Genomic DNA, 12,818 nt, shown 5'->3' on the forward strand with positions numbered 1-12,818 from the left:
CAAGTAATTTAGAAAACAGGCAAAAATGACCATTCCCTTATCTCCGAAACTAATTAGCATAAAATTTTCAAAACATTTAACAGCCTTTAATGTATAGATTACAAGAAAACCTATTAGAAATATATAGTCAAGCCTAAATTGGACTTAAAAGAAAAAACTCAAATTACGAATTTCACTCACTGGGGCTGCAAGGAGTTACCAAATCTTTTGAAAGTATTGAGTGCGTTTGAATATTACATGTACATTCATTTTTGTTTCGTCTTTTTAGGGTTCCGTAGTCAACTAGGAACCCTTATAGTTTCGCCATGTCTGTCTGTCCGTCCGTCCGCGGATAATCTCAGTGACCGTTAGCACTAGAAAGCTGAAATTTGGTACCAATATGTATATTAATCACGCCAACAAAGTGGTAAAATAAAAAGTGGAAAAACATGTTTTGTAAGGGTACCCCCCCTACATGTAAAGTGGGGACTGATTTTTTTTTCATTCCAACCCCAACGTGTGATATATTGTTGGATAGGTATTTAAAAATGAATAAGGGTTTACTAAAATCGTTTTTTGTTAATATTAATATTTTCTTAAATAATCGCTCCTAAAGGAAATAAAAGGGACCCCCACCCCTCTAACTTTTGAACCATATGTTTAAAAAATATGAAAAAATCACAAAAGTAGAACTTTATAAAGACTTTCTAAGAAAATTGTTTTGAACTTGATAGGTTAAGTAGTTTTTGAGAAAAATACGGAAAACTACGGAACCCTACACTGAGCGTGGCCCGACACGCTCTTGGCCGGTTTTTTATAAATTGTTCAAAATATTATTTCACGAATAAATTATATTCTATTCTATTCTGTTCTCTTTGCACTGCACAACGCAAGTTCTGACTGTAAAAGTTGATATAAAAATATCTCAGAAATATGATTTTTTCTTTACATTAGTGTAACAAAAAAATACACGTGATATGTTCCTAACCCCCCACCCCCCATGGTGATATTTGGTGATTTTTTCATGACCCCCTCCCCCCCTATGCAGTATGACGCGATTAATGGACGCCCCCTCACCTGTCCAATTTGAAGTTTACTGTGACACAGGTTAAAGTGCTTTACAGTGACATAGCTGTCTATTGGTAAACCTTATGTCGTTGCAGTAACATACACAATTAAACAGTTTGAAGGTTTATGATGGTAGCTAGCAATTATTTTATTGAGTGTAGAGTTAAAAGCCGAGTAGAGCTGCACAGAAAATTAAAAATTCCATTTAAAAAAATAATAATCATCAGATTAAAAAATTAACATTGTAGATACGTTTAAAAAAATAAAAATCAGTTGGGGTGTCTGAGGTTTTGAGTGAAGCTAGGACCACACTACGCGGACGTCCGTCGTAAATCGACCGCGGACGGGAATCTGGACAATGGAAATACACATAACCGTGCAAACTATCGGTCGACGGACGCGGACGTGGCCTTGAGCGCACGGACGTCCGATCGAAATCTGGCTCTCTGGATGTTTTGTTCCGTGCACACTGATAGGTCGCGGTCGCGGTCGTTTTACGACGGACGTCCGCGTAGTGTGTTCCGAGCTTGAAGATAGGAACACACTACGCGGACGTCCGTCGTAAATCGACCGCGGACGGGAATCTGGACAATGGAAATACACATAACCGTGCAAACTATCGGTCGACGGACGCGGACGTGGCCTTGAGCGCACGGACGTCCGATCGAAATCTGGCTCTCTGGATGTTTTGTTCCGTGCACACTGATAGGTCGCGGTCGCGGTCGTTTTACGACGGACGTCCGCGTAGTATGTTCCTAGCTTTATACCGGAAACACGGTGTATATATTTATGTATGTATAGCAAGGAATAGTTCTAGTATATACTAAAAGAGACACTGATGTTCATTGTACTAAAGTTTAATATATGTCGGTTTCTCTTTCTTATAAATTTCTAAAAATCCAGTTTATAGAAAGAGAGGCAATCTGATATTACGTTACAGATGGCAGAAGACTACACCGGGAAAAATAAAATTTCGATTTTAATTCAAACAAAAATTTCTAGTAGTCCCCAAGGTTAAATTTAGGTACTTTTTTTATTTAATCCCAATCCTCACCGGGGATGGGGGAGTGAGATAAGGTAGAAAAGGACAAATGGCAAAACTGGCAAAAGGTCAATTTATAAGCATGACTCCAACTCAATACCAGAATAATTTATATTAATGCTAAACAAACGAATCTTTTGTTGATCAATTGATAGTTTACTTACCTTTTGACCCGGAGATAATAATAATGAAGTCGTTTACTTAACTTTAGAGATAAAGTAAGGATATTGGAATTTCTTTGCACTCAGTTGTTATTTCGTGCATCTAAAGAAAGAATCTGTTATTTTCATACTTCATTGTTATCATGGTGAAAATTGGTGTGATTGGTGCAGGAATAAATGGGATAACTTGTGCACTTCGGATCAAAGAAACATATCCAAATTTTGAGGCAAGCTTATAATTATAAACATATCTAAGAAATAAGTGTAATAAAGTAAACTAACAAAACTAAAAGACACTGCTCACCAAACTCCGAACGAGAACAAGTTGTGAATCTACGATTACACTAATTTAGTTTTCAGATGTAGAGTGCACTGACCGCCTATTTTTAACGAATTATATTTCTTTTTTTCAGGTGGCAGTGTTATCGGAGCAGTTCAGTCCGGACACGACAGGGGATGGATCTGGAGGTCTCTGGTATCCTTATTGCTGTGGAAATACTCCCGGGGATCTTCTTCTGTAAGCACTTAAACATACATAATGTGTCCCTGAAACACAAGATTTTAAAAGTTCAATGTTGCTTTAAGTATGACTTGCATTGAAAGTTATATCGTATTTATCCCCATAAAGTAAGCTCTTTTTCTATTGGTATTTATATACTTCCTAATGTAAGACACTAACATTTAAACGAATAGCACTTCAGCACTTATCTAGACGCCTAAATAAACTCCGTTCCTGAACCACAAACGGTGAACCGCGAAAAACAAAAACCTGACTTCGTCTTGCATAATTCTATCTAATTAATGCGACTGCCTGTTTTACAGTAAATGGGGTGGCGAAACTTACAAGTTCCTACACTCCTGCTGGCTGAAAGGTGGCCATAACGTGACTATGGGGCCGGTCTACTGCCTGAGCAAAGAGCATAGCACAGGGACCTTGGCGTGGGCTTCGACAGTCTTCGGATTCCGGGAACTAGAACAAAAGCAGTTGGAGTACCTCAACCGGTTATACTCTGGAGACTACATGTAAGTGTAGAACAGTAGAAACTCTCGTCTTTGTCTACTTCAGAGATACCGCCTCAGGCACAAGATTCATTTTCGTTTCTATACTTAATACCCATTTTAAAGAATTCTATCTTTTTGTCAAGTAGAGCCGCTCTCTTCTAGTGACTGAAATGGCTATACTAATAATACTCTTTGGAAATGGCTTGTGAGGTGCTTGTGGGAGACTATCGTTGGAATTTAAAAAAAAAACAATTTAACTCTGGTAAGTGGTAACATCAGTTACATTGCGGAAAACCCCCTAATAGATATGTTTCGTTTCACGAAAATGTCTCAACGTCAAATACATTAAATGTAGGAAACAACTAGGTATACATATAACGATATTATTAAAAAAATTGATTTGTATATTTACGACCATTATAAAAAATACAGTATCGGACGAAGCCTTTTTGGTGAACAGGAGGATCTATATATGGGAATGGGAAGATTTAATATTTTCCTTGTCATTACATTTCAGTTCCGGGCATACATTCACAACCTTCGTCGTCCACACAACATAGCTGGGCATTAACTCGTTAATCCGTTAATCGTTAATTAACGAAGTTAACATTTTGGTTAACGGATTAACTTTTAAGTTAACTTTAAAAAATGTTAACGGATTCGTTAACTTCCGTTAAATTAATTCGAGTCCGTTAATCGTTAATCCAGTTCCGCACGCGCCGAGTAATACTTGCTCTGACCGCTACTGTAAAAGCCCGGAGTAAGGCGAAACCTAGGATTTTCACGTAAATTCACAGTCTACAGACAAATTGGTGCCTTTGGATCACTTTTTCGAGACCTGCTAAAGTTTATTAGTCCTACTGCACCCATCACTAATTGCGAAATAGAATGTAAATCATCAGGCATGACACACAAATCGCGCAACCGACGTATCAAGCCAAAGTGCAGAGTTCGGCGGGCCGCGCTATCCACCAAGTTACCGTGGACACCCGTGGATCACAACTTCGATTAGAGGTGTCTCAATCCGAGGAACCTACGCACCATGACTACGACCGCATGATTGACTCAATAAAATATATAAAACCTAGAATTTACCGAACCAACGTCGATATAAGTCCAAAGAGAACAATATTTATTAATATTTTGCTTTTACCAATTGGCAGCTGGGATTTTTTAAGAGATTTTGGCGAACTTCGGGCTTTAACAGTAACATATAATCTTACGCAAATACTAAATAGTTGAGTAGAGTTTTTTTTATAGCGATTAACGGATTATCGATTAACTTTAACTTCCGTTAAATTTGTTGAAATGTATCGCTTTAACGATTAACGAAGTTAACTTTTATAGTAACGGATTAGCGATTATCGAAGTTAACTATTTGATTAACGGTGCCCAGCTATGCAATCGCAGCTCTAACCAGTCCAAATCAAAATGTCATGCACTGTTAGGCTCCCCACAGACAGTCTTAAAAATTCATAATCTTAAAAAAAACTTGTATGCAATCTGACAGTTCAAACTGACACTGACAAGACACTGACAGATCTGAACTGTCAGATTGCATACAAGTTTTTTTTAAGATTATGAATTTTTAAGACTGTCTGTGGGGAGCCTACTACGGGCAGCATGCACGAAAAAGATGACGTCATTGTCCCGTTTCCCAATATAGCTTAAGCGCCATCTATTGGCGCGCGTTGGAACTAAGCGGCTGATCGATGCGCTCGGTATGGCTGTAGCGTGTGGCCTGAGTAAAGCACCACAGCTGCGACGGATGGCGCGCCCGTGTTTATTATTTTTGAGTGTTTGTAATTTAAAAACATGAAAGATTGCATTAAAATAAGCATCTTTTATAGAATGAAGTTGTTTGAAAAACCTACTTATTTAGGAGTTAGAGCAGTACGAAATTGCAAATTTTCCCATAGTATTCACTAAGGCGCCAGAGACTTAATAAATTATGATTTTTTTTACCAATATAACCTATGTTAATATTGATAAATCATATAGAACACGTTTAAATAAGGATGTTTTGTTATATAAACTTTTTCTTCTCCATTAATATTTACTGAGATATTAGGGTTCTAAGATTAGTAAATGGCACTAGCACTTTAATAAAATTAACGCGTGTCTCGCAAACGGTCTAGGATACAAAATGACGACTTTTATATATCTTCAAACGGCCAAAGGCTCCTATTCTGTGCAGTTTCTGTAATAAGCGGGGCTCCGTCGATATCGCTTTCTGTCTCTGGCGCCTTAGTAATGCTACGCGAAAATTTTGCAACTTTGCACCACTCTAACTCCTAAATTAGTAGGTTTAAAAAAAACTTTAATTTATAAAAGATGCTTATTTTAATGCATTCTTTCTAATAAGAACAAAACACTATGCTAGAAAGAGTGCAGAGGAAGTTCTGTAGGCACATTTACAAACGACTGTACGGATATTACCCATATATGTATCCATCTCTATTCGTAACAGGAATGGTTGGTCTTCGAACTCTAGAAACCAGACGGAAACTGCTGCATATTATCAAATATTATGCATTACCGCCAACTGTTTCACCATAGAGTAGATGACGCATCCGTGCTTGAGAGAATGGGGCTGCAAGTGCCAAGAGCGAAATGTGATGGTTGGCATGCCGGGCGCGGTGCCGGCGCGGCGGTGGCGGCGCCTGTTCGCGGCGGCCGGCGCACCGCTCGAGCCCGAGCTGCTCTTAACCGCATCATGTTGGAGACAGACGATATTGACATATTTGCTGATAGTGTTGGTGTGTTTTACAGAAAACTCTTAAGGTTCATAGACTCTACACTCCTTAGGTGATTAATGTAATAACCATAGTTTAACTTTTAAGTGTGTTTGCTTTTATTTATGTCAATTTAACATGTACATAATTATATTACCACATAAGTGCTTTGGTGAAATACTGTTAACTTTTGTGTATTTTTAATAAATAAATAAAAAAACGTGAAAAAAGTCCCAGAATCGGGCCCCTTTTGCTATACTCTGACCGCCCCTGTCTATGCTACTGTAATGTTTGACGTTATCACGTTAAACTACCGTCCGTAAATCGACTTTACAGACAACCAATTTTTTCAATTTACGGGCTCTATACTCTTTACAATAAGAATAAAATGAGTCATATTTACTTCGATTTCTGCAACCAGTTGCAGCTGATAAATCCCGATCAAATTCGAGATTTGATCACATTAATTGTCTCATTTTCACTACCATAATTTTCTATTTTACTGTACATTTGAATAACTTAAATTTTACAAAAAATAAATACACTGGCAACACCAGCCCGGCCACCAAGTTATTCCGCGGTTATTCCCCTCACCGGGTACGTTCCGTTTCACGAAATAAGTACCTGTCAATGTTTTGCAATTTGCTGTACGGAAAAACGAGAGTCATCAAATGTAATACTGCTAATACATGACCGCACCGCACCAAGGTCACCCACAAGAGAGAGCGAGAAAGAGTTATTTGTATCTCGCTCTTACTTACGTGAAAAAATTAGTAGGTACTTAATTAGGTATCAAAAATAAAGATTTTCTGTTTCAGGATGCTAAAGTGGTGAAACACTGGACAGGTCTGCGACCTGGGCGAGACCAGGTCAGATTGGAGACAGAAATAGTGGATGGGAAATTAGTTATACACAACTACGGGCACGGTCAGTAGCAGTACCTAGTACTTCTTTTTACCTCCGACGCAAAAACAACGGGATGTTATAAGTTTGACGTGTCTGTCTGTGGCATCGTAGCTTTCGAACGGATGAACCGTTTTAGATTTCGTTTTTTTTTGTTCTAAAGCTGAATTAGTCGGGACTCGGGAGTGTTCTTTTCTTAGCTATGTTAGGTGAAAATCGGTTGTCGCGGTATTTTTTAAATTTAAAATTTGTTTTGTGGTTATTATAATTGTTGTGGTTATTGTTAATGGTTTGTTTTAATTAATAACGGTTTGTTTCAGGTGGGAGTGGCGTAACGTTGTTCTGGGGGTGCGCAAGTAACGTGTTAGATTTGCTGCAGGAAAATTTGAATCAAATACACAAACCACTTAAGTCCAAATTATAATTAAAATAACGAAGCCTTTGTTAATGTAGGTGGGAGTTACAATTTTTGTATTCATTGGTCTTTAAATAAAATAAAGTTTAAAGCCTGGCGTCCACTAGGCGTGCCGTTTCGAGCCTCGTTCATTCGCTTTCTGCATTGCTTATAAGACTGCGTCCATTAAGGCATATAAGTCGCATTCAAAATGTATGAGGACTCGATTCGGCGCGATTCCGCCATAGTGGACGCCAGGCTTAAAGTAACATAAGTAAATACAAAGGTATAATATATTGTACAGCGTGCATTTTGAATATTACTTTAACCAGACCAAGGTTTTAGTGCTAAGAATCCATACAACAACTTAATTATAAGTTTGTGTGCTGATGCAGAATTATTTTGTATGAAAAAATAAAAGTAGTATTTTTTAAATAAACCATATGAAAATATGTTCCGTAAGGCTTATACTATACTCTTTAAATAAGGCTAATACTATACTAAGGCTTATACTATACTCTTTATATTTGACGTTCATATTCGCATTGTAATATGCCTAATCGGAAAAATAAATATTTTATTTCATAAATGTGACGGTAATATCAAAATTACATACAAAATGTAGTATATAAAAACACACCTTGATTTTATTTTATCCTGTCACGGTCGCCAATAGTGCGTTTATTAAAAATTAAACAAGTAATTAATTTGTTTCTCCTCCATAAGTTATTCCTTATCTCTAACTAGTAATAATCCTATAATATTACTGGTTTCCTCCTCGTCGTTCCTGCTGCGGAGCACCAGGCCTCGTCCGGGGCTCTTTTGCGTGTCCTTGATGGGTTCGTCGTCGGCACCGAAGGCCTGAAAATGCAGGATAAATATATGTAACATCATAGAAAATTATAAAGGTGGTAACCTTTTCACGATATTTTTCACTTTTACCGTTTTATCTCGGGTACAGCAGTCTGCTTTAAATAAGAAGGGTAGTTCTAGTAATACTATAAAATTGTATGTACCTAGTTTACCTACTCAGTCGTCGATATATCATGGGCTTCGCACTTAGTGCGACTGAACCCTTTAGGCACACTTGCACCAACCACTTAACTCAGGGTTAGTGGGCTGTCATCGGTTAAATTCAAGTGGCCCTTACAGTTTTATTATGTGGTAAAACTCGAGTTAAATTACATACCTACACATCAGTACTTAGTAGATCAAGGTACAAGAGTGCAACAGGGTTGGTGTCTACGCCTAGTGCGCAGCTCACCTAGATAAACAGCATCCGCCGTACGCGGTCGGAAAGGTTGCTGTAGCTGCCGTGTACTGTCAAGTAGGAGAAGAACACGACGTCCCCCCTCTTGGCGACTACTGGCGTGGCCTTCTCGATCGGCCATTCTTCCTGCGGAGAGTAAATAAGTACTTGATTAAAGTTGCTACATGTTGTTAAAGTTAATCTGGTTGACCTGTGTGCGTAGCCGAATGCACAAACGCTCACGATAAATATCTCTTTCGTTAGCTATCTATCTCTATCGCTCTTGAGTATTGGCGCGTCAGAGCCAGACTACATTTCTGCGGCGACTACGGGGCCAGGACCTGTAGCTAAGGTTATTTTGACGCTCTGTAACAAACGACACGAAAATAAGTAGGAGCGATAGAACGATACGCTACGGAGCGTCAACGTAAGCGGAGAGGCTAAAACACGCAGACATTTACAGTTTTGCGCAATCTATATCAAAACCGTTAATCAACTTAGTTTGATCTGACTGACCGTACTTGGTGGCTTTTATCCCATTTTACTTGAGGACTGAGGCCTTTGCACTTACAGGATCCATGTAATGGAAGGCCTTTCCCTTCTCAACTGTGCCAACGTCCTTCAGCGGGCCGAGCTTGTGCGAGCGAGGGTAGATGCACAGTCCGCCGTTATCGGGATGGGCGTCGTCGAAGTGGATGACGGCTGCGGTCATGGAGACGTTCTTGTGAGGGAAGTAGTGGTAGTCCTGGAAAACAATTTGCAAATTGTATTAGTTCTTTGTGAAGCGGAGCTGAGGCTGAGAGCTGCGGGAATTCGGACTGAGCCGGAACGAGGCCAAGGCAGCTTAGGATTGAAAGCCGTGGAAAGACCTTTTGGAGGCCCTATGTACGGTCAGCCAAGAAAGTGGTTTACCACTTTTCGACGCTATGTTAAACACATAAGGTCGAAAAGTGGTAAATCACTTTTTTGGCTGACTGTACCTATGGGGTGCCCGAGGACAAACAACAACAACATTCATTAGTTCTTTGTTCCAGCTTCTTTGGTTTTCCCTGATATCGAATCGAAGAGCGTACCGAACTAAATATTTATTTTGTATTAGGTATACAGATTTATCAAATTATCACACATGGTCGAGGAGTCTTAATGCTTGCCTATAAGATCCCAGTGTACCCAGCCAGTTTTCATTGCTCAGTAGTTTCCTGAACAACTTGGTGCGATACTTCAGGTCAGGCCAAGTTTTTGCCCCCCTCGGAAAAGTCTAGATCCAGCGCTGCTTCAGGTGATAAGTTAGTCTTCGTAGGTACCTGGTGCATCAAGTAAGGCGCTTCGTTTCTTGCAGGCTTGCTGTGAGCCTTGGTGTGGTGGAGGAGGATGTCGGGCGTGCTCATCACGCCCTCGAGGGCGTCCAGGAGGTTCTCGTTTTGAAGCAGCTTGCCGAAGACCCTGCTGTGGAATTCTACATTGTGGACGGTTAATACCTGAAAGTGCAGTGTTTGTTAATTTGGTTGACATTGATGAGTTGCCTTTGGGAGTGGCGAGGGTATTTAATAAAAAGTATTTGGACAACTAAACAAAGCTATGTACAATAGTAGTAGTAGTAGTAGTAGTAACTCTTTACTGTACAAACACACATTAAAAATAACATACATTGAGATGCGAAGTACAAAGGCGAACTTATCCCATAGAGGGATTTCTTCCAGTTAACCTTTGAGTAAATGAGAGGAAAGAGTTAAAGAGGGTAACAAAATCTAGCAATTTGTACAACAAGGTACCATAAAGACAATGGATAAAAATCTATATATAGTTATAGGATAAACATAACTATATCACACAAAAAGGAATGAGAAAAATACACTAAGTTAGAAAGAAACACAAAATACATTTACATATAAAGCAACATAGGCAATTTAGTCAGATAACCACAGCTTCTTTAGCCTCTCCTTGAGCGACGCAACCGATTGTGCCTGTCTAAGCGAGACGGGCAGCTCATTCCATAGCTTCACTGCACGGACAGCAAAAGACATGGTATCCACGAGATTTGTGAGGGGGAATGGCAAGACATAAATTCACACTAGAACGCAGACACAAACAATTACATGACTATTTTTTTTTTCCCAGAGTCAGAAAATTAATAGTCGACGATGCCGACGATATAGGTAATACATACTCATTAAATACAGAATATCCCTCGTTATCAACTTTGCTCACCAGATCTTCCTGCCACGCCGTCTCCATCTTAGGGTAGTTTTCCCGGAACAGCTTGTTGCTCATCAGTGCTACCTGCCTCGTTTAAATCCTTAAGTTGTTCTTCCAGAACAGCCTCTCTTACTCCTAAGACACCTCAAACTTCTACTTGTAACCTTCACACTTACAGAACATTCCTCGTTGTCAGCCTTGCTAATCAGCGCTCCCTGCTTCGTCTCCATGTTAGGTTTGTGCTCTCGGAACAGCCTGTCGTACTCTTGGGACATTTCTGCCAACTCCTGTTCGGTAAAGATACCGGACACTTGGAGGTACCCGTAGTCTTTGTAGAACTGCACTTGATTCGTAGTTAGTTTCACCATTTTGCAGTAATTATAACTTGTATTTTTCGATATACCTAAGTACTTGCCCTCAACGATTTGTTACAATAAAAAATTGGAAAAAGTTACTTAAAAGTTCGCGCTAACCGAAGAGAATAAAAGTTTAGTAAACAAAATATTTTGTACGAACTCAATACTGTTCTTCGCGAGTCGATGGCAAGAACTACTTACATCGAAAAGTGTATTTTTAAGGAACAAAGAAGCTCTGTTTTTAATGTCGGTAAATGATATCTCATAGTTTCTGAGAAATCATCTTTATCACCCATGTACCTACAGTCGAGTTCAGTTACATAAAGTAAAAGCATTTATTTGTACAACATAGTTAATATATATAAATCATGTCAAGGTATTTCTATTACTCATAATGCGACTATGACAGTTGCATTTCGTTCGCGGAGTCTACCAATGGTCAATTATGAGTGTTGCTGTTAGAACTATTATGTACAGTTGTCATCCGATATTTGTCCGCCCGGACGCTCAAACACCTGAACATGCACTCTGACGCCGCCTTGTCAATAGAGGCGAGTAGATATATTTGGCCACCTCGGCCGCTTCGATAAACTTGATGAATGATAACGATTGTCCTCGATAAACTTGATGACGATTGTATGGCGTAATAACGTTATGTCTGGTGTCCAGGTCCAGGCGGCGGACGACGAGCCCATTAAGGACACGCACAAGGGCCCCCGGGAAGGGCCGCGTGCTGCGCGGCAAGAACGACCTCATGCAAACCGTGCGCTACGTCTCCAAGAGCTAGTTCTCTACATAATATCCACTTCAATAAACGGAGATCGTTAGTATCCTAGTAGATCGTTAGTATCGATATCGATCGATCCAATCCGATATCGGATGTCGGAAGGATTTCAACGGAAAAAATCCAAGATGGCGCCTATAATGTGAGCAGTTCCCGAATACTTTGTACGTAGCCACGTCAGCAAATTTTAATTGATCCTATTTTGTTACCAACATTTAGTGATATAAGTCGACTTTCGTAAGATATATACAGGTTAATTGTTATAATTAAGAAAATAAAGATACTAGGGAACCTTAATGACGAAATAAAACTTAATAAAATCTCAATTCATCAACAAAATCTTGGTAACAAAATAGGAATTAATAAAAACAAATTTAACTTTTTCCTTAATTTTTGTACAAACTTTTCGAGAACTGCTGAATTACCTACACGCAAACATATTTTTTTTTTCACACAAAATTCACACGACCCATGTTTTGGCAGGCCAGTTGGTAGAACCATTTCAGCATTATGTGACCGACGAAAGAATAACTGGACCTATGATTACGAAAAATGCTTGTCATACTACAAAAGCGCTACAGGATAATGTAGTCAAAATAAACAACAGTTTATAGTATAAATTTTAATAACAAATAGATCTGGTACAAAAATATTCTTTATATTAAGCAAATATTCGTGAATTCTACAATACATAAATAAATCTAAGAATATATTTACACATTATATTTTTTGGTATAACATCGTGCATACCACTGCATTCATAGATCATATCATATACTAATCACATACAGTAAATACCATCACAGACAATAATTAAACAATAAGTAATTTTACTGCAAAAAGAATACTAATACGGGTATCTAAAATGGCGCCAATACAGATCAGTAGGCCTAGCACATGATGGCCGCGGGAGTATGTCGCCGCGAGATAGATAACACGTCTTTGTCTA

The 12,818-nt window shown here is 39.0% G+C and overlaps 3 protein-coding genes across 8 annotated transcripts in view; 1 reads left to right on the plus strand and 2 right to left on the minus strand.

Moving 5' to 3' along the window:
* Window positions 1-12,818, minus strand: part of LOC125234127 (NAD-dependent protein deacetylase Sirt6) — a 309,879-nt gene that overhangs the window by 85,692 nt on the left and 211,369 nt on the right. The gene's annotated exons all lie outside the window — the stretch shown is intronic.
* Window positions 2,354-7,987, plus strand: LOC125233880 (D-amino-acid oxidase-like). Its single transcript, XM_048140034.1, has 7 exons — window positions 2,354-2,477; window positions 2,664-2,767; window positions 3,073-3,273; window positions 3,770-3,811; window positions 4,149-4,489; window positions 6,777-6,914; window positions 7,211-7,987. Exons 1-7 carry the CDS (start codon window positions 2,394-2,396, stop codon window positions 7,312-7,314), a joined length of 1,014 nt encoding a protein of 337 aa, XP_047995991.1. The 5' UTR covers window positions 2,354-2,393; the 3' UTR covers window positions 7,315-7,987.
* On the minus strand, window positions 8,006-12,052 carry LOC125234141 (probable alpha-ketoglutarate-dependent hypophosphite dioxygenase). 4 transcript variants are annotated; one of them, XM_048140342.1, is made up of 6 exons: window positions 11,051-11,100; window positions 10,906-11,006; window positions 9,838-10,011; window positions 9,105-9,278; window positions 8,549-8,680; window positions 8,017-8,145 (listed from the first exon to the last, which is right to left on the minus strand). In XM_048140342.1, the coding sequence occupies exons 2-5, from the start codon at window positions 11,002-11,004 to the stop codon at window positions 8,549-8,551; spliced, it is 579 nt and encodes a 192-aa protein (XP_047996299.1). In that variant the 5' UTR covers window positions 11,005-11,006; window positions 11,051-11,100; the 3' UTR covers window positions 8,017-8,145. The 4 variants fall into 4 exon arrangements, 3 of the variants coding, with proteins under 3 accessions (XP_047996299.1, XP_047996298.1, XP_047996297.1); XR_007177942.1 differs by having other exon boundaries at window positions 8,006-8,145; window positions 8,474-8,680; window positions 10,906-12,052; XM_048140341.1 differs by having other exon boundaries at window positions 8,549-8,662; window positions 10,906-12,052.

The sequence above is a fragment of the Leguminivora glycinivorella genome, chromosome 15 (genome assembly GCF_023078275.1).
Source record: "Leguminivora glycinivorella isolate SPB_JAAS2020 chromosome 15, LegGlyc_1.1, whole genome shotgun sequence".
Taxonomy (NCBI): domain Eukaryota; kingdom Metazoa; phylum Arthropoda; class Insecta; order Lepidoptera; family Tortricidae; genus Leguminivora; species Leguminivora glycinivorella.

Bases quoted from the DNA above. Each gene is read 5' to 3' on its own strand.
- LOC125233880 (XM_048140034.1), top strand. From the start codon at position 2,394: ATGGTGAAAATTGGTGTGATTGGTGCAGGAATAAATGGGATAACTTGT. The intron at 3,812-4,148 runs GCTGGGCATTAA...TAGAATGTAAAT, and splicing joins TTCGTCGTCCACACAACATA to CATCAGGCATGACACACAAA. The intron at 6,915-7,210 runs GTCAGTAGCAGT...GGTTTGTTTCAG, and splicing joins TATACACAACTACGGGCACG to GTGGGAGTGGCGTAACGTTG.
- LOC125234141 (XM_048140340.1), bottom strand. From the start codon at position 11,097: ATGGTGAAACTAACTACGAATCAAGTGCAGTTCTACAAAGACTACGGG. The intron at 10,012-10,905 runs GTAAGTGTGAAG...CTGCACTTTCAG, and splicing joins CTGACAACGAGGAATGTTCT to GTATTAACCGTCCACAATGT. The intron at 8,681-9,104 runs GTAAGTGCAAAG...TACTCTCCGCAG, and splicing joins CCTTCCATTACATGGATCCT to GAAGAATGGCCGATCGAGAA.